The 26,212-nt window shown below is 39.7% G+C and overlaps 1 protein-coding gene across 1 annotated transcript in view; it reads left to right on the forward strand.

The window, feature by feature from the left end:
* The window catches only part of ATP13A3 (ATPase 13A3), a gene marked incomplete in the record, with an annotated part of 582,093 nt that overhangs the window by 335,320 nt on the left and 220,561 nt on the right, over window positions 1-26,212 (forward strand). The window contains 1 exon segment of the mRNA XM_053710208.1: window positions 8,270-8,390. Within this exon segment, the coding sequence (XP_053566183.1) occupies window positions 8,270-8,390 (121 nt within the window).

The following is a 26,212-nucleotide window of genomic DNA, read 5'->3' on the forward strand; positions in this document are numbered from 1 at the left end:
GAGGGGCAAAGTTTCCCAAACCTCAAAATGCCTATAAATACACCCCTCACCACACCCACAATTCAGTTTTACAAACTTTGCCTCCTATGGAGGTGGTGAAATAAGTTTGTGCTAAGATTTCTACGTTGATATGCGTTTCTCAACATTTTGAAGCCCGGTTCACCTCAGAGTACAGTGAATGTCAGAGGGATGTGAAGGGAGTATCACCTATTGAATGCAATGGTTTTCCTCACGGGATATCTATTTCATAGGTTCTCTGTTATCGGTCGGAGAGATTCATCTCCTACCTCCCTTTTCAGATCGACGATATACTCTCATATATACCATTACCTCTACTGATAACTGTTTCAGTACTGGTTTGGCTATCTGCTATATGTGGATGGGTGTCTTTTGGTAAGTATGTTTTTATTACTTAAGACACCTCAGCTATGGTTTGGCACTTTATGCATCCATTTAAAGTTCTAAATATATGTGTTGTACTTATATTTGCCATGAGTCAGGTTCATGTATTTCCTTTTGCAGACTGTCAGTTTCATATTTGGGGAAAAACATTTTTAGGAAATATTTTTCTTACCTGGGGTTTTTTAGTTTTTTTAGTTTTTTTTTAGTTTTTTCAATTGACTGCTTTTTTCTTTTAAAAATTTGCTGGTTAAATTAGGCCAGCGGGTGGGCGAAATGCCAAAGTTTATTGCGTCATTCTTGGCGCAGGAATTTTTTGGCACGAAGGTATGTCCGATGACGCAAATTCGTCATTTCTGGCGCCTTTGTTGACGCCGAGTTTCTTGCACAAGGTTGCATCGTTAGTGTGTCATTTCCGGATGTTGTTAGCGGCAAAAAAATTTCAGTTACGTTGTGCGTCATACTTGGCGCCAAATAATTTCATTATTTTAATCCCCATTCCTATATGCCTCTTGCCTTTTTCTATGTCAGATGGCTATGCTGTTTGCATTTTTTTCCCATTCCTGAAACTGTCATATAAGGAAATTGATAATTTTGCTTTATATGTTGTTTTTTCTCTTACATTTTGCAAGATGTCTCGATTTGATCCTGTCTCAGAAGTATCTGTTGGAACTCTGCTGCCTGATCGGTTCTACCAAAGCAAAGTGCATTTGTTGTAAACTTGTGGAGATTATATCTCCGGCTGTGGTTTGTAATAGTTGTCATAATAAACTTTTACATGCAGATAATGTGTCCATCAGTAAAAGTACATTGCCTGTTGCTGTTCCTTCAACATCTAATGTACAAGATATACCTGTGAATTTAAAATAATTTATTGCTGATTCTATTCAGAATGCTTTGTCTGCCATGCCGCCTTCTAATAAACGTAAAAGGTCTTTTAAAACTTCTCATAAGGTTGATGAAATTTCAAATAACCGACAACATACTGAATTATCCTCCTCTGATGAGTATCTATCTGATTCAGAAGATCCTTCCTCAGATATTGACACTGACAAATCTACTTATTTATTTAAAATGGAGTATATTCGTTCTTTGTTAAAAGAAGTGTTGATTACATTGGATATTGAGGAGACTAGTCCTCTTGATATTAAAACTAGTAAACGTTTAAATTCTGTTTTTAAACCTCCTGTGGTTACTCCAGAGCTTTTTCCAGTTCCTGATGCTATTTCTGATATGATTTCTAAGGAATGGAATAGGCCTGGTACTTCTTTTATTCCTTCTTCAAGGTTTAAAAAATTGTATCCATTACCAGCTATTACAATAGAGTTTTGGGAAAAGATCCCCAAAGTTGATGGGGCTATCTCAACTCTTGCTAAACGTACCACTATTCCTATGGAAGATAGTACTTATTTTAAAGATCCTTTAGATAGGAAACTTGAATCTTATCTAAGGAAAGCATATTTATATTTAGGTCATCTTCTCAGGCCTGCAATTTCTTTGGCTGATGTTGCAGCTGCATCAACTTTTTGGTTGGAAAATTTAGCGCAACAAGAATTGGATTCTGATTTGTCTAGCATTGTTCGCTTACTGCAACATGCTAATCATTTTATTTGTGATGCCATTTTTGATATCATCAAAATTTATGTCAGATCTATGTCTTTAGCTATTTTAGCTAGATAAGTCCAGATTGCTATCTTTTTCTTTCCAAGGTAATAAGTTATTTGGTTCTCAGTTTTAGTCGATTATTTCAACTGTCACGGGGGGGGGGGGGGGGGGAGTTTTTTTGCCTCAGGATAAAAGACCTAAGGGTAAATCTAAAGCTTCTAACCGTTTTCGTTCCTTTTGACAAAATAAGGAACAAAAACTTAATCCTTCCCCCAAGGAATCTGTTTCCAATTGGAACCCTTCCTCAAATTGGAATAAATCCAAGCCATTTAAGAAACCAAAGCCAACCCCTAAGTCCGCATGAAGGTGCGGCCCTCATTCCAGCTCAGCTGGTAGGGGGCAGATTAAGGTTTTTCAAGGATGTTTGGATAAATTCTGTCCAAAATCAATGGATTCAGAGTATTGTCTCTCAGGGTTACCGAATAGGATTCAGAGTAAGACCTCCTGTGAGAAGATTTTTTCTCACGCATACCAGCAAATCCAGTAAAAGCTCAGGCTTTCCTGAAGTGTGTTTCAGACCTGGAGTTTTCAGGGGTAATCATGCCAGTTCCATTTCAGGAACAGGGTCTGGGGTTTAATTCAAATCTATTCATTGTCCCAAAGAAGGAAAATTCATTCAGACCAGTTCTGGATTTGAAAATTTTGAATCGTTATGTAAGAGTACCAACTTTCAAAATGGTGACTATAAGGACTATTCTGCCTTTTGTTCAGCAAGAACATATGTCCACAATAGACTTGCAGGATGCATACCTTCATATTCCGATTCATCCAGATCATTATCAGTTTCTGAGATTCTCTTTTCTAGACAAGAATTACCAATTTGTCGCTCTTCCATTTGGCCTGGCTACAGCTCCAAGAATCTTTTCAAAGGTTCATGGTGCCCTGCTCTCTGTAATCAGAGAGCAGGATATTGTGGTGTTTCCTTATTTGGACGATATCTTGGTACTAGCTCAGTCTTTACGTTTTGCAGAATCTCACACGAATCAACTAGTGTTGTTTCTTCGGAAACATGGTTGGAGGATCAATTTACCAAAGAGTTAATTGATTCCTCAGACAAGGGTCACCTTTTTAGGCTTCCAGATAGATTCAGTGTCCATGACTCTGTCTCTACCAGACAAGAGACGTTTAAAATTGGTTGCAGCCTGTCAGAACCTTCAGTCTCAGTCATTCCCTTCAGTAGCTATGTGCATGGAAGTTTTAGGTCTCATGACTGACTGCAGCATAGGTCGCGATCCCCTTTGCTAGTTTTCACATGAGACCTCTCCAGATTTGTATGCTGAACCAATGGTGCACGGATTATACAAAGATATCACAATTAATATCCTTAAATCCCAATGTTCGACTCTCTCTGACTTGGTGGTTAGATCACCATCGTTTAGTTCAAGGAGCTTCTTTTGTTCGGGCAACCTGGACTATGATCACGAAAGATGCGAGTCTTTCAGGTTGGAAAGCTGTTTGGGGATCTCTGACAGCACAAGGGGTTTGGAAATCTCAAGAGGCGAGATTGCCAATCAATATTTTGAATTTTTTTTCAGAGTTCTTCAGATTTGGCCTCTGTTGAAGAGAGAACCGTTCATTTGTTTTCAGACAGACAATATCACAACTGTGGCATATGTCAATCATCAGTGTGGGACTCACAGTCCCCAAGCTATGAAAGAAGTATCTCGGATACTTGCTTGGGCGGAATCCAGCTCCCTGTTTAATTTCTGCGGTTCATATCCCAGGTATAGACAATTGGGAGGCGGATTATCTCAACCATCAGACTTTACATCCGGGGGAGTGGTCCCTCCATCCAGATGTGTTTTCTCAAATTGTTCAGTTGTGGGGTCTTCCAGAAATTGATCTGATGGCCTCTCATCTAAACAGGAAACTTCCCAGGTACCTGTCCAGGTCCAGGGATCCTCAGGCGGAAGCAGTGGATGTGTTGACACTTCCTTGGTGTTATCAACCTGCTTATATTTTCCTGCCTCTAGTTCTTCTTCCAAGAGTGATCTCCAAAATCATCATGGAACAATCGTTTGTGTTGCTGGTGGCTCCAGCATGGCCTCACAGGTTTTGGTATGCGGATCTTGTTCGGATGTCCATTTGCCAACCTTGGCCACTTCCATTAAGGCCGGACCTGCTGTCTCAAGGTCCGTTTTTCCATCAGGATCTCAAATCATTAAATTTGAAGGTATGAAAATTGAACGCCTAGTGCTTAGTCATAGAGGTTTCTATGACTCAGTGATTAATACTATGTTACAAGCTCGTAAATCTGTCCCTAGAAAGATTAATTATCGAGTTTGGAACACTTACATTTCATGGTGTTCTTCTCATAATTTCTCTTGGCATTCTTTTAGAATTCCTAGAATTTTACCGTTCCTTCAGGATGGTTTAGATAAGGGTTTGTCTGCAAGTTTTATTTCACAGAAAGATTGCTAAACTTCCTGATATTCACTGTTTTGTACAGGCTTTGGTTCGTATCAAGCCTGTCATTAAATCAATCCTCCTTGGAGTCTTAATTTGTTTTTGAAGGCTTTACAGGCTCCTCCTTTTGAGCCTATGCGTTCTTTGGACATTAAATTACTTTCTTGGAAAGTGGTGTTCCTTTTGGCCATCTCTTCTAGAAGAGTTTCTGAATTATCTGCTTTTTCTTGTGAATCTCCTTTTCTGATTTTTTATCAGGATAAGGCGGTTTTGTGGACTTCATTTAAATTCTTACCTAAGGTTGTGAATTCTAACAACATTAATAGAGAAATTGTTGTACCTTCCTTGTGTCCTAATCCTAAGAATTATTTGGAAAGATCCTTACATTCTTTGGATGTGGTGAGAGTGTTGAAATATTATATTGAAGCTACTAAAGATTTCAGGAAGACTTCTAGTCTATTTGTTATATTTGGATCTAGGAAAGGTCAGAAGGCTTCTGCTGTTTCCTTGGCTTCGTGGTTAAAGTTTTTGATTCTTCAAGCTTATTTGGAGTCGGGTCAAACCCCGCCTCAAAGAATTGCAGCTCATTTTACTAGATCAGTCTACACTTCATGGGCTTTTAAGAATGAGCTGTCTCAGTTTGATTCTTCTGCTGATGTTTTAAGTTTTTCTTTTTCATTATGAGAATCAACTTATATTTTGGGTTGTGGATTAATTTTTCAGCGAAAATGGCTGTTTTTTATTTTTATCCCCCCTCTCTAGTGACTCTTGCGTTGAGTTCCACATCTTGGGTATTGCTATCCCATACGTCACTAGCTCATGGACTGTTGCCAATTACATGAAAGAAAACATAATTTATGTAAGAACTTACCTGATAAATTCATTTCTTTCATATTGGCAAGAGTCCATGAGGCCCACCTTTTTTTATGGTGGTTATGTTTTTTTGTATAAAGCACAATTATTTCCAAATTCCTTTGTTGATGCTTTTTACTCCTTTCTTCATCACCCCAGTACTTGGCTGTTCGTTAAACTGAATTGTGGGTGTGGTAAGTGGTGTATTTATAGGCATTTTGAGGTTTGGGAAACTTTGCCCCTCCTGGTAGGATTGTATATCCCATACGTCACTAGCTCATGGACTCTTGCCAATATGAAATAAATTAATTTATCAGGTAAGTTCTTACATAAATTATGTTTTTTCATAAAAAGAAAAATTCAAGGACAAAGGATCATGATGTCAAGTTGAAGGGTAGTATATTCAGGAGTAATTTGCAGAAGCAAATATTTACAGAAAGGGTGATTGATTCATGGAATTAACTTGCACAAGAAGTGGTAATGACAAACACTGTGGGGGACTTAAAGAATGCCTGGGATAAGCATAAAGCTATCCTATTACCTAAATAAGTTTATACTTTTTGGAAATATCGGGCAGACTTCCTGGGCCTATGGCTCTTATCTGTTCTTAAAATCTGTTTCAATATTTATGCCTCTAAAATCCAGACAAAAATATATCTTCCCTCCCCTCCAGTTGTTTTGTGGTCCAGAAGATCAAGGGCATTGCATTACTCCATGGTTCCAAATAGGTATATAACATCCAAGACTTCTTTGACCATGTGGATTAATTTTATTATCCTATCCTTTTAAGCTTAGAAAGAAAAATACACTTTTGAAGGTGCACTCATTCAGTCAGAGCTCTGGAAAGGGCATACTGCAGTATCAGCTCACTAGTTTCTAGTGTCACAAAAGTATGAAACAATTCACTGTTTCAGGCTTTACATGATATGTAAAGGTGTACACAGGTGCACATTGTTGTATGTTTTATGTCTGGTCTGTTTTCTTAGAATCATGCTTTAGGGCAGTACATGTTCTCCTTTGCTTCTGTAAATTGTTGCTTAATTAGCTAAACTGAGGCTAGTAGGGGGTGGTATACAGGGTAAAGAACATATTATGGATGTCTCAACTTACCAAAGAAACAAAACGGTGCAACCACTAGTTACTGAATTAAGTATTCTTGTGTTAACAGTAAATAAGTATCTCTCATCTGGGGAAAATTATGGAATCTTATGAGGTCAGATACCAAGATGAAATAGAAACTCCACTGAAGTAGCACTTGTTTGAGCTTTCTGTACTATCTGTTCATTAAGAAATATATTTCTTGTCTCCATTTCTTGCTTTTCCATTCATTCATGTATCCATAACCTCTACCAATCTGTCAGTGCGACAAGGTCCCTCTAGGAATTTTAGAAGCATAAATTTACCTTGCGAGATGTTTTGTTCATTATGTAGGGTTCTGTATGCGAAGGAGAGACTCCTATAATTAAAATATAAGGACATTAGGTCTAAAAAAATTACCAGAGATTTTGTGTGATTTCTCTCCATGGCAGGCCCTTAATGAGAAAGCAGATTTTCCTTTTATGACCTTAAGTAGCATACACGTGGATAATGCCCTAGTTTGCTGTTCAGGAGAAAAAAGGAGGAAAAGAAAGACAGGAATATTTACATATATCAATACCGAAGCAATGGAAGCAGCATCTGTTGAGGAGCCTTGTTAAATCAAATCTTGAAGTCTGTTTTGAGGTGGGATTGTTAAATCTTTTGCCCAACCTTCTTTTTTATCATTATATTGAAGAGTATATTCTACAGCTATCTTCCATGTCTTCCTAAGATGATTTTCTATTTTATCCTCAGTTCTTTGGCTTTCCATCATATTTTTGTAAGGCCTTTTGGGGAGCATTTTGTTGGTACTCTTCATACCTTATAGTTTAAAAAAAATAAAAAAAAAGTTGGCGACATTTGTTGATTTTGGCAATGGTCTACAGCACTTACTTTGGTTTTGCTTCCCTCAGTCATATCTTATTAATCAGTAAAGGAAATTCAATAATGTTGGTTATACATAAAGCTATCATGATTTTGAAGGACGATCATAGTTTGCATGGGGCTGGTATTCATATTTGTATCTAATTTAATGATTGCATTCTGGAAGTATTTAGCGTGCAGCTGTGGATGCTGGATGTGTTCAACACACAGCTGTTTTATCATGTCTCATATCTACTACATACAATATAGGAATGTAATTTTAAATAGGCCATCAACTCATATTTTTGCACTCAGTAGATGTTTTATAATGTTAGAACAAATGACTGATGACTGTTATTTCCTCTCATGGGTGATGATAGTTGTGTTCACTGGCGAGTAAAGAAGCATTGTGCAGAAGCTATGGACAGTGAATTTTAAACTAATTAATAACAAGGTGCACATTTTTTCAGCTATCATTGCATGTTAGTTGTATTTGCCTGCAACAGTTGACGTGTAATTAAGATAAACAAAGCTTCAATTTGCAAATTATTATTTCTTCCCAAGAATTATGAATGAATGATGAACATCTGCAACAAAATGAGATGCGTGGATACACAAGACCACCGTATCCAAGCATCAAATATATAGTCATTTGTTAATAAAATATACAGTGAACAATATATGTTAATAGCTAAACGACCCTGTATATCTCAGAAAGAACTGATAGCGGCTGGGGTAACACAAATGGTTTAGCGCCTGGGACATAAATGGGAGAAAAGAAAAACTGGAATAGATTTTTGCTTGTTTTTAGCACATTACAAAGTCAATGTATCTTATCTCCTTATATCTTTTTTGTTATCAAAATGTTATTATTGTTAGACCAATGATAAAAGGTTATAATGTAAATGCAACAGTTTGATTTTATCTAAAGCTATTATGAGGGAAACTTTACTTTGCATTTATAGACTGAGTTTACATTAAGATGAGTGCATTTCTTTTATTGCAGTGCCAGGCGATTTTGCCAGTGTTTTAGAGGAGTATACCAAGCAGGGTTACCGGGTCATAGCACTTGCCCACAGGAAACTGGAGAGCAAAATTTCATGGCATAAAGTCCAAAACATTAGTAGGTATGAAAAATTAATTGCATGTTTATTTCTTTGTAAATAAGAATGTTTAAATTATATCCAAGTTTAAGTTGTGCACCAGTAAGAAAAGAGCTGCAAATATAAGATATTAAAAGTGTGAGCTTTAAACATCATAATTATTTAATTTTTTTACGCTTTTGTCTGTCTCTCTCAAAATAAGTATATACAGTACAGTGGAAGCTAATCAGTGTATGTGCATATATGCCTGTGTTTTTTTTTAATGTATTTATATGAGTATATAGCTATAGAAAGATACAATCTGTTTATGAATAAAACCAAATACAAATTAAATCAAACACAGTGCATTTCAGTGCGTTTCATCTGGATCAAGCTTCCTCCTTTCTGAATACATATCCACCTCTTTGTTTTTGCATCACAGATAATTTGCCTCTTGGCTCATTTCTGTCTTTGATCCAGTTAATAAGTTTTGGGAGAATGTGCGTATGTCAGTGTTTATTATTGTTTCAATATACATACATTCATACACACACACACGCATGCATATATATATATATATATATATATATATATATATATATATATACATACACACACAAAATAAAGGATTGCACTCACAGGTCTTTCTCTTGTTAAGTGTATCCAGTCCACGGATCATCCATTACTTATGGGATATTAACTCCTCCCCAACAGGAAGTGCAAGAGGATTCACCCAGCACAGCTGCTATATAGCTCCTCCCCTAACTGCCATTCCCAGTCATTCTCTTGCACCCAACGAATAGATAGGATGTGTGAGAGGACTGTGGTGATTATACTTAGTTTCATACCTTCAATCAAAAGTTTGTTATTTTATAATAGCACCGGAGTGTGTTATTCCTTCTCTGGTAGAATTTGAAGAAGAATCTACCTGAGTTTTTCTATGATTTTAGCCGGAGTAGTTAAGATCATATTGCTGTTTCTCGGCCATCTGAGGAGAGGTAAACTTCAGATCAGGGGACAGCGGGCAGATTAATCTGCAAAGAGGTATGTAGCAGCTTATTATTTTCTGACAATGGAATTGATGAGAAAATTCTGCCATACCGATATAATGTAAACTCAGCCTTAAATGCAGTAGCAGCAACTGGTATCAGGCTGTCATGTATGTATATTTTACACTTCAGTATTCTGGGGAATGGCACTTCACTGGAATTATACTGTATGCATAAAACTTTAGCCTAATTTGCAGGGACTAGCAACAGGCTTTTTAGTAACACTCAATTTATTAATGTTAAACGTTTTTTGCTGGCATGTAAAATCGTTTAATTTTCTGAGGTACTGGGTGAAAAAATGTTTTGGGCACTATTTTTTTCCACTTGGCAGTCGTTTTATTTAATTTATGACAGTTTACTGATCTCTCTCACTGTTATGTGTGAGGGGGAGAGGCCTTTTTTGGTGCTTTTGCTACGCATCAAAAAATTCAGTCAGAAGTTTATTGTCTTCCCTGCATGATCCGGTTCATCTCTACAGAACTCAGGGGTCTTCAAAACTTGTTTTGAGGGAGGTAATCACTCACAGCAGAGCTGTGAGATTGTAGTTGACTGTGATAAAAAACGTTTATTTCTGTATTTTTTTCTGCTATCAGGGTTAGTTATCCTTTGCTAATGGGAGCAATCCTTTGCTAAAATTGTGTTTTTTACAAAGATTTGATGCTATAACTTTTCAGTTTATTAATTTTCAACTGTCATAACTTTTTCTGTGCTTCTTATATGCACAGTACGTTTTCATATTATAGTAAATTACTTGAAAAGTATTTCCAAGTTGCTAGTTTATTTGCTAGTGTGTTAAACATGTCTGATTCAGAGGAAGATATCTGTGCTATATGTGCTAAAGCCAAAGTGGAGCCCAATAGAAATTTATGTACTAACTGTATTGATGCTACTTTAAATAAAAGTCAATCTGTACAAATTGAACATATTTCACCAAACAACGAGGGGAGAGTTATGCCGACTAACTCGCCTCACGTGTCAGTACCTGCATCTCCCGCTCGGGAGGTGCGTGATATTGTAGCGCCGAGTACATCTGGGCGGCCATTACAAATCACATTACAGGATATGGCTACTGTTATGACTGAAGTTTTGGCTAAATTACCAGAACTAAGAGGTAAGCGTGATCACTCTGGGGTGAGAACAGAGTGCGCTGATAATATTAGGGCCATGTCAGACACTGCGTCACAATTTGCAGAACATGAGGACGGAGAGCTTCATTCTGCGGGTGACGGTTCTGATCCAAACAAACTGGATTCAGATATTTCAAATTTTAAATTTAAGCTGGAAAACCTCCGTGTATTACTAGGGGAGGTGTTAGCGGCTCTGAATGATTGTAACACAGTTGCAATACCAGAGAAAATGTGTAGGTTGGATAAATATTTTGCGGTACCGGCGAGTACTGACGTTTTTCCTATACCTAAGAGACTTACTGAAATTGTTACTAAGGAGTGGGATAGACCCGGTGTGCCGTTCTCACCCCCTCCGATATTTAGAAAGATGTTTCCAATAGACGCCACCACACGGGACTTATGGCAAACGGTCCCTAAGGTGGAGGGAGCAGTTTCTACTTTAGCTAAGCGTACCACTATCCCGGTGGAGGATAGCTGTGCCTTTTCAGATCCAATGGATAAAAAGTTAGAGGGTTACCTTAAGAAAATGTTTGTTCAACAAGGTTTTATATTGCAACCTCTTGCATGCATTGCGCCTGTCACGGCTGCAGCAGCATTTTGGTTTGAGTCTCTGGAAGAGACACTTGAATCAGCTCCATTAGATGAGATTACACACAAGCTTAAAGCCCTTAAGTTAGCTAACTCATTTATTTCAGATGCCGTAGTACATTTAACTAAACTTACGGCTAAGAATTCCGGATTCGCCATTCAGGCACGCAGAGCACTGTGGCTAAAATCCTGGTCAGCTGACGTTACTTCTAAATCTAAATTGCTTAATATACCTTTCAAAGGGCAGACCTTATTCGGGCCCGGGTTGAAAGAAATTATCGCTGACATTACAGGAGGTAAAGGCCATGCCCTGCCTCAAGACAGAGCCAAACCTAAGGCTAGACAGTCTAATTTTCGTTCCTTTCGTAATTTCAAAGCAGGAGCAGCATCAACTTCCTCTGCACCAAAACAGGAAGGAGCTGTTGCTCGCTACAGACAAGGCTGGAGACCTAACCAGTCCTGGAACAAGGGCAAGCAGGCCAGGAAACCTGCTGCTGCCCCTAAGACAGCATGAATCGAGGGCCCCCGATCCGGGAACGGATCTAGTGGGGGGCAGACTTTCTCTCTTCGCCCAGGCTTGGGCAAGAGATGTCCAGGATCCCTGGGCGTTAGAGATCATATCTCAGGGATACCTTCTAGACTTCAAATTCTCTCCCCCAAGAGGGAGATTTCATCTGTCAAGGTTGTCAACAAACCAAATAAAGAAAGAGGCGTTTCTACGCTGCGTACAAGATCTTTTATTAATGGGAGTGATCCATCCGGTTCCGCGGTCGGAACAAGGACAAGGGTTTTACTCAAATCTGTTTGTGGTTCCCAAAAAAGAGGGAACTTTCAGGCCAATCTTGGATTTAAAGATCCTAAACAAATTCCTAAGAGTTCCATCGTTCAAAATGGAAACTATTCGGACAATTTTACCCATGATCTAAAAGGGTCAGTACATGACCACAGTGGATTTAAAGGATGCTTACCTTCACATACCGATTCACAAAGATCATTACCGGTATCTAAGGTTTGCCTTTCTAGACAGGCATTACCAGTTTGTAGCTCTTCCATTCGGATTGGCTACGGCTCCGAGAATCTTCACAAAGGTTCTGGGTGCTCTTCTGGCGGGACTAAGACCGCGAGGAATTGCGGTAGCTCCGTACCTAGACGACATTCTGATACAAGCTTCAAGCTTTCAAACTGCCAAGTCTCATACAGAGTTAGTACTGGCATTTCTAAGGTCGCATGGATGGAAGGTGAACGAAAAGAAGAGTTCTCTCTTTCCACTCACAAGAGTTCCCTTCTTGGGGACTCTTATAGATTCTGTAGAAATGAAGATTTACCTGACAGAAGACAGGTTAACAAAGCTTCAAAATGCATGCCGTGTCCTTCATTCCATTCAACACCCGTCAGTAGCTCAATGCATGGAGGTGATCGGCTTAATGGTAGCAGCAATGGACATAGTACCCTTTGCACGCCTACATCTCAGACCGCTGCAATTGTGCATGCTAAGTCAGTGGAATGGGGATTACTCAGACTTGTCCCCTACTCTGAATCTGGATCAAGAGACCAGAAATTCTCTTCTATGGTGGCTTTCTCGGCCACATCTGTCCAGGGGGATGCCATTCAGCAGGCCGGACTGGACAATTGTAACAACAGACGCCAGCCTACTAGGTTGGGGCGCTGTCTGGAATTCTCTGAAGGCTCAGGGACAATGGAATCAGGAGGAGAGTCTCCTACCAATAAACATTCTGGAATTGAGAGCAGTTCTCAATGCCCTTCTGGCTTGGCCCCAGTTAACAACTCGGGGGTTCATCAGGTTTCAGTCGGACAACATCACGACTGTAGCTTACATCAACCATCAGGGAGGGACAAGAAGCTCCCTAGCAATGATGGAAGTATCAAAGATAATTCGCTGGGCAGAGTCTCACTCTTGCCACCTGTCAGCAATCCACATCCCGGGAGTGGAGAACTGGGAGGCGGATTTCTTAAGTCGTCAGACTTTTCATCCGGGGGAGTGGGAACTTCATCCGGAGGTCTTTGCCCAAATACTTCGACGTTGGGGCAAACCAGAGATAGATCTCATGGCGTCTCGACAGAACGCCAAGCTTCCTCGTTACGGGTCCAGATCCAGGGATCCGGGAGCGGTTCTGATAGATGCTTTGACAGCACCTTGGACCTTCGGGATGGCTTATGTGTTTCCACCCTTCCCGATGCTTCCTCGATTGATTGCCAGAATCAAACAGGAGAGAGCATCAGTGATTCTAATAGCGCCTGCATGGCCACGCAGGACTTGGTATGCAGATCTAGTGGACATGTCATCCTGTCCACCTTGGTCGCTACCTCTGAAACAGGACCTTCTGATCCAGGGTCCCTTCAAACATCAAAATCTAATTTCTCTGAAGCTGACTGCTTGGAAATTGAACGCTTGATTTTATCAAAACGTGGTTTTTCTGAGTCAGTTATTGATACCTTAATACAGGCTAGGAAGCCTGTTACCAGAAAGATTTACCATAAGATATGGCGCAAATACTTATATTGGTGCGAATCCAAGAGTTACTCATGGAGTAAGGTTAGGATTCCGAGGATATTGTCTTTTCTACAAGAAGGTTTAGAAAAGGGTTTATCCGCTAGTTCCTTAAAGGGACAGATTTCAGCTCTGTCCATTCTTTTACACAAACGTCTGTCAGAAGTTCCGGACGTTCAAGCTTTTTGTCAGGCTTTAGCTAGGATCAAGCCTGTGTTTAAAACTGTTGCTCCACCATGGAGTTTGAACTTAGTTCTTAATGTTTTACAGGGGGTTCCGTTTGAACCCCTTCATTCCATTGATATCAACTTGTTATCTTGGAAAGTTCTGTTTTTAATGGCGATTTCCTCGGCTCGAAGAGTCTCTGAGTTATCTGCCTTACATTGTGATTCTCCTTATCTGATTTTTCATTCAGACAAGGTAGTTCTGCGTACTAAACCTGGGTTCCTACCTAAGGTGGTCACTAACAGGAATATCAATCAAGAGATTGTGGTTCCATCTTTGTGTCCTAATCCTTCTTCGAAAAAGGAACGTCTGCTACACAATCTAGATGTAGTCCGTGCCCTGAAATTTTATCTACAGGCAACTAAGGATTTTCGACAAACGTCTTCCCTGTTTGTCGTTTATTCTGGTCAGAGGAGAGGTCAAAAAGCTTCGGCTACCTCTCTCTCCTTTTGGCTTCGTAGCATAATACGGTTAGCCTATGAGACTGCTGGACAGCAGCCTCCTGAAAGAATTACAGCACATTCTACTAGAGCTGTGGCTTCCACTTGGGCCTTTAAGAATGAGGCTTCTGTTGAACAGATTTGCAAGGCTGCAACTTGGGGCTCCATGTACTAAGCCGTCAATTCATCCGTCATTGTAGACGCGGATAAACTCGCCGTTACTCGCCGCGGGCGAAATGGTGTCCGCTGTCGCTATGTACTAATATTCCCCCAATAAATAGACAAGTTTAGCCCGCCGCGAGCAGTTGCGGATTGTTGATAAATTTGACGCCTCGCTCGCCGCGACTAAGCTGATGGTACTTAACTTTTAGTTGAATTGTCTGGCCAATTATTAACACGTGACATGCAAGGTGTCACGAACATCATAGTAGTCGCGGGAATAGAATTTTGCTCCTATAAAAGTTCAACTTATCTAAACAACTTTATTATTGTTCAAAATTTTTTGAAGAGTGATAACAGAGCGTTATTTTTGTAATATTTATTTACAATTTGGATATGGCTTCATCTGGATCTGATAATATATAAATATTAATATAAAAATAATTATAAAGATTGACAACTAACAATACAAATTTAAATAGATTACTCTTTAATTACAGTCGACAAATTGGGCGCAATTTATGTACATGGAAATGAGAGACAAATTAGACGCCAGTTATGCTGTAAGTACAATGCTGATATTACTGCCTTTTATATATGTCTAGACTGGCGTCTAGATTGACTTTCCTATTGTTTTGTACCTTGCCCGCCACCTAAAAGGTGGCGAGGCAAAAATAGCGAGGTGGGAGCGGAAATTGTAGCGAGCGGACAAATAGATTTTTTAGTACATTCGTTTTTTGGCGAGTTGGTGGTCAAATGTGTCTAATTACAGTGAAAAATGGAGCAGTAGCGAGGTTTGGCGGATAAGTACGCTCGCAATTTTAAAGATGCGAGTTTTAACACAATTGACGGCTTTGTACATATCAGTTTGCGAGTTTTGACGCGAGATTTGTTGCGGGTAGCTCGCTGACTGCTTAGTACATGGAGCCCTTGGTCTTCTCTTCATACTTTTTCCAAATTTTACAAATTTTACACTTTTGCTTCTTCGGAGGCTGTTTTTGGGAGAAAGGTTCTTCAGGCAGTGGTTCCTTCCGTATAAAGAGCCTGCCTGTCCCTCCCGTCATCCGTGTACTTTAGCTTTGGTATTGGTATCCCATAAGTAATGGATGATCCGTGGACTGGATACACTTAACAAGAGAAAACATAATTTATGCTTACCTGATAAATTTATTTCTCTTGTAGTGTATCCAGTCCGCGGCCCGCCCTGTCACTTTAAGGCAGGTAATTTTTCCATTAAACTACAGTCACCACTGCACCCTATGGTTTTCCTTTCTCTGCATGTTTTCGGTCGAATGACTGGTAATGGCAGTTAGGGGAGGAGCTATATAGCAGCTCTGCTGGGTGAATCCTCTTGCACTTCCTGTTGGGGAGGAGTTAATATCCCATAAGTAATGGATGATCCGTGGACTGGATACACTACAAGAGAAATAAATTTATCAGGTAAGCATAAATTATGTTTTCTTGAAAAAAAGTACAAGAACTTTAATGTAACGTTTTCGGGGATTTAGTCCCCTTCGTCAGCATACAACAGTGAATAAAACCAAATCATTTATAGTGATATACAAACAAACTTGCCTCTTACCAAACGGCGCCAAAATTTTGTGAATGGAACGCATCTTGATTTCCACTGAACAACCAGAACCGGAAGTGTAGTTTCTTCACTTCCGGCCGTGTGTATCGTATTAATATTTAAATATCAGAAAAAATTGTGGTTACAACATTTGTGCAAATTGTGAAACAGTACATGCATGGTGTAGTGTGAAAAGAAAATAGCCGATAGCGTAGCAACCCACTTTACAAACGGTTGCTATGGATACGGCTAATATCCATAGCATAGTTTGTTTGTATATCACTATAAATGATTTGGTTTTATTCACTGTTGTATGCTGACAAAGGGGACTAGATCCCTTTTTGTATTTCATAGCATCATTGCACCCAGGCAGTCGACACAAGGTAGGCAGAGCTGAAGTTTAGTTTTATTTATTTATATATATATATATATATATATATATATATATATATATATATATACACTGCTCAAAAAAATAAAGGGAACACTTAAACAACACAATGTATCTCCAAGTCAATCACACTTCTGTGAAATCAAACTGTCCACTTAGGAAGCAACACTGAGTGACAATCAATTTCACATGCTGTTGTGCAAATGGGATAGACAACAGGTGGAAATTATAGGCAATTAGCAAGACACCCCCAATAAAGGAGTGGTTCTGCAGGTGGTGACCACAGACCACTTCTCAGTTCCTATGCTTTCTGGCTGATGTTATGGTCACTTTTGAATGCTGGGGGTGCTTGCACTCTAGTGGTAGCATGAGACGGAGTCTACAACCCACACAAGTGGCTCAGGTAGTGCAGCTCATCCAGGATGGCACATCAGTGCGAGCTGTGGCAAGAAGGATTGCTGTGTCTGTCAGCGTAGTGTCCAGAGCATGGAGGCGCTACCAGGAGACAGGCCAGTACATCAGGAGACGTGGAGGAGGCCGTAGGAGGGCAACAACCCAGCAGCAGGACCGCTACCTCCGCCTTTGTGCAAGGAGGAACAGGAGGAGCACTGCCAGAGCCCTGCAAAATGACCTCCAGCAGGCCACAAATGTGCATGTGTCTGCTCAAACGGTCAGAAACAGCCTCCATGAGAGTGGTATGAGGACCCAACATCAACAGGTGGGGGTTGTGCTTACAGTCCAGCACCGTGCAGGACGTTTGACATTTGCCAGACAACACCAAGATTGGCAAATTCGCCACTGGCGCCCTGTGCTCTTCACAGATGAAAGCAGGGGCACACTGAGCACATTTGACAGACGTGACAGTCTGGAGACGCCGTGGAGAACGTTCTGCTGCCTGCAACATCCTCCAGCATGGCCAGTTTGGCAGTGGGTCAGTAATGGTGTGGGGTGGCATTTCTTTGAGGGGCCGAACAGCCCTCCATGTGCTTGCCAGAGGTAGCCTGACTGCCATTAGGTATCAAGATGAGATCCTCAGACCCCTTGTGAGACCATATGCTGGTGCGGTTGGCCCTGGGTTCCTCCTAATGCAAGACAATGCTAGACCTCATGTGGCTGGAGTGTGTCAGCAGTTCCTGCAAGATGAAGGCATTGATGCTATGGACTGGCCCTCCCGTTCCCCAGACCTGAATCCAATTGAGCACATCTGGGACATCATGTCTCGCTCCATCCACCAACTTCACTTTGCACCACAGACTGTCCAGGAGATGGTGGATGCTTTAGTCCAGGTCTGGGAGGAGATCCCTCAGGAGACCATCCGCCACCTCATCAGGAGCATGCACATACGTTGTAGGGAGGTCATACAGGCACGTGGAGGCCACACACACTGCCACCTCATCAGGAGCATGCACAGGCGTTGTAGGGAGGTCATACAGGCACGTGGAGGCCACACACACTACTGAGCCTCATTTTGACTTGTTTTAAGGACATTACATCAAAGTTGGATCTGCCTGTAGTGTGTTTTTCCACTTTAATTTTGAGTGTGACTCCAAATCCAGACCTCCATGGGTTGAAAATTTTGATTTCCATTTTTTAATTTTTGTGTGATTTTGTTGTCAGCACATTCAACTATGTAAAGAACAAAGTATTTAATTAGAATATTTTATTCATTCAGATCTAGGATGTGTTATTTTAGTGTTCCCTTTATTTTTTTGAGCAGTGTATATATATATATGTATGTGTGTATATATATATATATATATATATATATATATATATATATATATATATATATATATGGGCTCAAAATTTCCACTCTTTACTAGCTTTTGGCGAGTGGAAATTTAATGGTGGTGAGTGAAAGGTGGTGAGTGAAAGTTAGTAAATGTTGAATCAACATTTACTCACGTTCCGAAGTCTGGTGGCGTGTTGTAAGTAGCAAAGTTAGCACATTTGCAGAATGTACATTCCTATTGCAGCATTGACAAACGCACATTTTGGGCTATGTGTTAAAAATATTATCTGAAGGGATATTATATATCCTAGAAATGACAAGGATATGTTATTCCTCTAGGGCTGTAGGAACGTCATTAGTCCTTAGATTTCTACTTCTGAGAGGGTAAACGGGGGTTGAGAGAGCGAGATTGAAGAGGAAAAGTAAAAGTGGAGAAGAAGATAGCTTAACCCCTTAACGACCAACGACGTATGGGGTACGTCCTGAAAAAAATGCAGTTAATGACCAAGGACGTACCCCGTACGTCGTTGGTCTTTGAAAGCAGTGGAAGCGATCCTGATCACTTCCAACTGCTTTCATGTTATAGCAGTGATGCCTCGATATTGAGGCATCCTGCTATAACATTTTTTAGCCCACCGATGAAGAGAGAGCCACCCTGTGGCCCTCTCTGCATCGGCCATCAATGGCCATGTTCGTTGGTGGTTGGGAGCTTACCCAGGGAGGCGGGTGGACGGCCATCGGTGGGGAAGGGTGCAAGATCGAGTGCGCGCGCGTGCGCGGGTACGGGAGTGGGTGCGCGCGGGCGGGTGGGAACCCTACACTATGGAACAAATGTTAAGTGTTACACGGTGGGAGAGAGGGTGGGAACATTAGAAAATAACTTGTAATTTAACGATCTGGGAGGGTGGGAGGTTGGGGGTTGAGGGGGGGCAGCTACACTACAGAAAATATAATTTTTAAAATAATAAAATATAATAAAAAACATATTTGATTTCAAACTGGGTACTGGCAGACAGCTGCCAGTACCCAATATGGCGCATAATAAGGCAGAGAGGGGGGTTAGAGAGCTGTTTTGGGGGGATCAGGGAGGTTGGGGGCTAAGGGGGGATCCTACAGAGCAGAATTATCATTTTTTTTTTTTTTTTAAATCCAAAAAAACTCTTATTTTAGTACTGGCAGACTTACTGCCAGTACTTAAGATGGCGGGGACAATTGTGGGGTGGGGGAGGGAAGAGAGCTGTTTGGGAGGGATCAGGGGGTGTGATGTGTCATGTGGGAGGTTGATACCTACACTAAAGCTAAAATGAACACTGCAAGCTCCCTACAAGCTCCCTAATTAACCCCTTCAATGCTGGGCATTATACACGTGTGGTGCGCAAGGGCATTTAGCTGCCTTCTAATTACCAAAAAGCAAAGCCAAAGCCATATATGTCTGCTATTTCTGAACAAAGGGGATCCCAGAGAAGCATTTACAACCATTTGTGCCATAATTGCACAAGTTGTTTGTAAATAATTTCAGTGAGAAACCTAAAGTTTGTGAAACATTTTGTGAAAAAGTGAACAATTTTTTTTATTTGATCGCATTTGGTAGTGAAATGGTGGCATGAAATATACCAAAATTGGCCTAGATCAATACTTTGGGATGTCTTCTAAAAAAAAATATATGCATGTCAAGGGATATTCAGGGATTCCTGAAAGATATCAGTGTCCCAATGTAACTAGCGCTAATTTTGAAAAAAAGTGGTTTGGAAATAGCAAAGTGCTACTTGTATTTATGGCCCTATAACTTGCAAAAAAAGCAAAGCACATGTAAACATTGGGTATTTCTAAACTCAGGAAAAAATTTAGAAACTATTTAGCATGGGTGTTTTTTGGTGGTTGTAGATGTGTAACAGATTTTGGGGGTCAAAGTTAGAAAAAGTGTGTTTTTTTTCCATTTTTTCCTCATATTTTATAATTTTTTTTATAGTAAATGATAAGATATGATGAAAATAATGGTATCTTTAGAAAGTCCATTTAGTGGCGAGAAAAACGGTATATAATATGTGTGGGTACAGTAAATGAGTAAGAGGAAAATTACAGCTTAACACAAACACTGCAGAAATGTAAAAATAGCCTTGGTCCCAAACGGACAGAAAATGGAAAAGTGCTGTGGTCATTAAGGGGTTAAAGGGACACTGAACCCACATTTTTTCTTTCATGATTCAGATAGAGCATGCAATTTTAAGCAACTTTCTAATTTACTCCAATTATCAATTTTTCTTTGTTCTCTCGTTATCTTTATTTGAAAAAGAAGGAATCTAAGCCAAGGAGCCAGCACATTTTTGGTTCAGACCAATGGACAGCAATTGTTTATTGGTGCTGTCCAATCCTCAAGGACAACCCAGGTTGTTCACCAAAAATGGGCCGGCATCTAAACTTACATTCTTGCTTTTCAAATAAACATAGCAAGAGAATGAAGAATATGTGATAATAGGAGTAAATTAGAAAGTTGTTTAAAATTGCATGCTCTATCTGAATCAAGAAAGAAAAAAATTGGGTTCAGTGTCCCTTTAAGAGAGAGTGGAGAAAAAAAAGAAAGAGTAAAAAGATATGAGAGAGGGGGGAAAGAAGGGGTGTAAAGAGAAGATATGGCCTTAGAGATAAGGGAGAGGGTAAAAAAGAGAGATTGAAGAGAGGAGGGAGGGGAGAAAAAAGGGAGAGATAATTAGTAAAATAAATTCTCCAGATCTGCTGAAACTTTCCATAAATGTCAGCACTCTGTCTCCACTCTCTTACTTAAACAACTTTCTACTTCTATCCAGCTGTTGTCTTACCCAGAACTACCAAGTTGATGTTGCTAACTGCTATGCATTTTTTGTTAAATCTATTACTGTATGTAGCATTATTTAATTTTTAAGGTACAAAATAAAAAAAATTACAAATTACTGCACAATAATGTGTTTCACAATGGCTAAACATATGCAAAGGGGGGGTGGAGTAGTGGGTGTGGTGTGAGTGTGGTGTGGTGTGGGTAGGATCAGAAGTGGCGAGTAACATTTTGACATTATGAGGGCACCCTCAAGACTTATTTTCAAAAAATATTTCTTTCATGTAATTGGCAAGAGTCCATGAGCTAGTGACGTATGGGATATACAATCCTACCAGGAGGGGCAAAGTTTTCCAAACCTCAAGATGCCTATAAATACACCGCTCACCACACCCACAATTCAGTTTTACAAACTTTGTCTCCTATGGAGGTGGTGAAGTAAGTTTGTGCTAAGATTTCTACGTTGATATGCGCTTCTCAGCATTTTTGAAGCCTGTTTCCTCTCAGAGTACAGTGAATGTCAGAGGGATGTGAAGGGAGTATCGCCTATTAAATGCAATGGTTTTCCTCACGGGGATCTATTTCATAGGTTCTCTGTTATCGGTCGTAGAGATTCATCTTCTACCTCCCTTTTCAGATCGACGATATACTCATATTCCATTACCTCTACGTATAACTGTTTCAGTACTGGTTTGGCTATCTGCTACATATGGATTAGTGTCTTCAGGTAAGTATGTTTTCATTACTTAAGACACTCTCAGCTATCGTTTGGCACTTTATGTATTTATATAAAGTTTTAAATATATGTATTGTACTTATATTTGCCATGATTGCGGTTTAACTATATTTCCTTTTGCAGACTGTCAGTTTCATATCTGTGAAATGCATTTTTTAGAAATGTATTTCTAACCTGGGGTGTAGTCTTTTTTTCAATTGACTGTCATTTTTCTAAATCGTGGGCAGAATTAGGCTCGGGGGGGGCGCAAAATGCTAAAGTTTATTGAGTCATTCTTGGTGTGAAGTTACGTTCGTTGACGCAAATTCATAATTTCCGGCGTCTTACTTGACGCCGGGTCCTTTCACAAGGTTGCTTCATCTATGACGCGAGTGTGTCATTTCCGGACGTTTTCGGCGCTAAAAAATATTTTTCTGTTTGTTGTGCGTCATACTTGGCGCCAAATATTTTCATTTTTTTAGACCCCATTCCTATTTGCCTCTTGCCTTTTTCTATGTCAGAGGGCTATTCTGTTTGCATTGTTTCCCATTCCTGAAACTGCCATATAAGGAAATTGATAATTTTGCTTTATATGTTGTTTTTTTCTCTTACATTTGCAAGATGTCTCAATCTGATCCTGTCTCAGAATTCACTGCTGGATCCCTGCTGCCTGATAACAGTTCTACCAAAGCTAAGTGCTTTTGTAGTAAACTTGTGGAGATTATACCTCCAGCTGTGGTTTGTAATAGTTGTCATGATAAGCTTTTACATGCAGATAATGTATCCATCAGTAGTAGTTCATTACCTGTTGCTGTTCCCTCAACATCTAATGCACAAGATATACCTGTAAATTTAAAAGAATGTATTTCTGATTCTATTCAGAGGGCTTTGTCTGCCATTCCGCCTTCTAATAAATGTAAAATTTCAAATGACCAGCAACATATAAATTATCCTGCTCTGATGAGGATCTACCTGATTCAGAAGATCCTGCCTCAGATATTGACACTGATAAATCCTCTTATTTATTTAAATTGGAGTATATTCGTTCTTTGTTAAAAGAAGTGTTGATTACATTGGATATGGAGGAAACTAGTCCTCTTGATATTAAAACTAGTAAACGTTTAAATTCTGTTTATAAACCTCCTGTGGTTATTCTAGATGTTTTTCCAGTTCCTGATGCGATCTCTGATATGATTTCTAAGGAATGGAATAAGCCTGGTACTTCTTTTATTCCTTCTTCAACGTTTAAAAAATTGTATCCTTTGCCAGAAGTTAGATTGGAGTTTTGGGAAAAGATCCCCAAAGTTGATGGGTCTATCTCTACTCTTGCTAAACGTACTACTATTCCTATGGAAGATAGTACTTCTTTTAAAGATCCTTTAGATAGGAAACTTGAATCTTATCTAAGGAAAGCTTATTTATATTCAGGTCATCTTCTTAGGCCTGCAATTTCTTTGGCTGATGTTGCAGCTGCTTCAACTTTTTGGTTGGATACTTTAGCGCAACAAGTATGGTATCATGATTTGTCTAGCATTGTTAAGTTGATTCAACATGCTAATAATTTCATTTGTGATGTCATTTTTGATATTATCAAAATTGATGTTAAATCTGTGTCTTTATCTATTTTAGCTAGAAGAGCTTTGTGGCTCATATCTTGGAATGCTGATATGACTTCTAAATCCAGATTGTTATCTATTTCTTTCCAAGGTAATAAATTATTTGGTTCTCAGTTGGATTCAATAATGTCAACTGTTACTGGGGGAAAGGGAGATTTTTTGCCTCAGGATAAAAAAACCTAAGGGTAAATCTAAAGCTTTTAACCGTTTTCGTTCCTTTCGTCAAAATAAGGAACAGAAACCTAATCCTTCCCCCAAGGAATCTGCTTCCAATTGGAAGCCTTCTTCAAATTGGAATAAATCCAAGCCATTTAAGAGATCAAAACCAGTCCCCAAGTCCGCATGAAGGTGCGGCCCTCATTCCATCTCAAATTTCAAAGATGTTTGGATCAATTTGGTCCAAAATCATTGGATTCACAGTATTTTCTCTCAGGGGTACAGAATAGGATTCAGAGTAAGACCACCTGTGAGAAAAAAAAATTCTCTCACGCATTCCGGTAAACCGAGTAAAGGCTCAGGCTTTTTTGAAGTGTGTTTCAGACCTGGAGTTATCAGGGGTAATCATGCCAGTTCCATTTCAGGAACAGGGTCCTGGGGTTTTATTCAAATCTGTTCATTGTCCCAAAGAAAGAGAATTCATTCAGACCAGTTTTGGATCTAAAGATTTTGAATCAATATGTCAGAGTACCAACTTTAAAAATGGTGACTATAAGGACTATTCTGCCTTTTGTTCAGCAAGGGCATTATATGTCCACAATGTACTTACAGGATGCATATCTTCATATTACGATTCATCCAGATCATTATCAGTTCCTGAGATTCTCTTTTCTAGACAAGCATTACCAATTTGTTGCTCTTCCTTTAGGCCTAGCGGCAGCTCCAAGAATCTTTTCAAAGGTTCTAGGTTCCCTACTCTCTGTAATCAGAGAGCGGGGTATTGCAGTGTTTCCTTATTTGGACAATATCTTGGTACTCGCTCAGTCTTTACGTTCTGCAGAATCTCACACGAATCAACTAGTGTTGTTTCTTCGAAAACATGGTTGGAGGATCAATTTACCAAAAAGTTATTTGATTCCTCAGACAACGGTAACCTTTTTAGGTTTCCAGATAGATTCAGTGTCCATGACTTTGTCTCTAACAGGCAAGAGACGTTTGAAATTGGTTGCAGCCTGTCGGAACCTTCAGTCTCAGTCATTCCCTTCAGTAGCTATGTGCATGGAAGTTTTAGGTCTCATGACTGCAGCATCGGACGCGATCCCCTTTGCTCGTTTTCATATGAGACCTCTCCAGTTTTGTATGCTGAACCAATGGTGCAGGGAGTATACAAGGATATCACAATTAATATCCTTAAATCCCAATGTTTGGGCGGAATCCAGCTCCTGTCTAATTTCTGAGGTTCATATCCCAGGTATAGACAATTGGGAAGCGGATTACCTCAGTCGTCAGACTTTACATCCGGGAGAATGGTCTCTCCACTCAGATGTGTTTTCTCAAATTGTTCAGATGTGGGGGCTTCCAGAAATAGATCTGATGGCATCTCATCTAAACAAAAAACTTCCCAGGTACCTGTCCAGGTCCAGGGATCCTCAGGCGGAAGCAGTAGATGCATTGACACTTCCTTGGTGTTATCAACCTGCTTATATTTTCCCGCCTCTAGTTCTTCTTCCAAGAGTGATCTCCAAGATCATCATGGAACAATTGTTTGTGCTGATGGTAGCTCCAGCATGGCCTCACAGGTTTTGGTATGCGGATCTTGTCCAGATGTACAGTTGCAAACCTTGGCCACTTCCACTAAGGCCAGACCTTCTATCTCAATGTCCGTTTTTCCATCAGGATCTCAAATCATTAAATTTGAAGGTATGGAGATTTAACGCTTAGTGCTTAGTCATAGAGGTTTCTCTGACTCAGTGATTAATACTATGTTGCAGGCTCGCAAATCTGTGTCTAGAAAGATTTATTATCGAGTTTGGAAGACTTACATTTCATGGTGTTCTTCTCATAAATTCTCTTGGCATTCTTTTAGAATTCCTAGAATTTTACAGTTTCTTCAGGATGGTTTGTATAAAGGTTTCTCTGCAAGTTCCTTGAAAGGACAAATCTCTACTCTTTCTGTTTTATTTCACAGAAAGATTGCTAAACTTCCTGATATTCATTGTTTTGTGCAGGCTTTGGTTCGTATCAAGCCTGTCATTAAATCAATCTCTCCTCCCTGGAGTCTTAATTTAGTTTTGAAGGCTTTGCAGGCTCCTCCGTTTGAGCCTATGCATTGTTTGGACATTAAACTACTTTCTTGGAAAGTGTTGTTTCTTTTGGCCATCTCTTCTGCTAGAAGAGTTTCTGAATTATCCGCTCTCTCTTGTGAATCTCCTTTTCTGATTTTTCATCAGGATAAGGCGATTTTGCGGACTTCATTTAAATTCTTACCTAAGGTTGTGAATTCTAACAACATTAATAGAGAAATTGTTGTCCCTTCCTTGTGTCCTAATCCTAAGAATTCTCTGGAGAGATCCTTACATTCTTTGGATGTGGTTAGAGCTTTGAAATATTATGTTGAAGCTACTAAAGATTTCAGGAAGACTTCTAGTCTATTTGTTATATTTTCTGGTTCTAGGAATGGTCAGAAGGCTTCTGCTGTTTCCTTGGCTTCGTGGTTAAAGTTTTTGATTCATCAAGCTTATTTGGAGTCGGGTCAAGCTCCGCCTCAGAGAATTACAGCTCATTCTACTAGATCAGTCTCTACTTCGTGGGCTTTTAAGAATGATGCTTTAGTTGATCAGATTTGCAAAGCAGCAACTTGGTCTTCTTTGCATACATTTACTAAATTCTACCGTTTGTATGTATTTGCTTCTTCAGAAGCAGTTTTTGGTAGAAAAGTTCTTCAGGCAGCTGTTTCAGTTTGATTCTTCTGCTTTTGATCTAAGTTTTTTACTTTCATTT

Source organism: Bombina bombina, chromosome 4 (assembly GCF_027579735.1).
Source record: "Bombina bombina isolate aBomBom1 chromosome 4, aBomBom1.pri, whole genome shotgun sequence".
Lineage (NCBI taxonomy): Eukaryota > Metazoa > Chordata > Amphibia > Anura > Bombinatoridae > Bombina > Bombina bombina.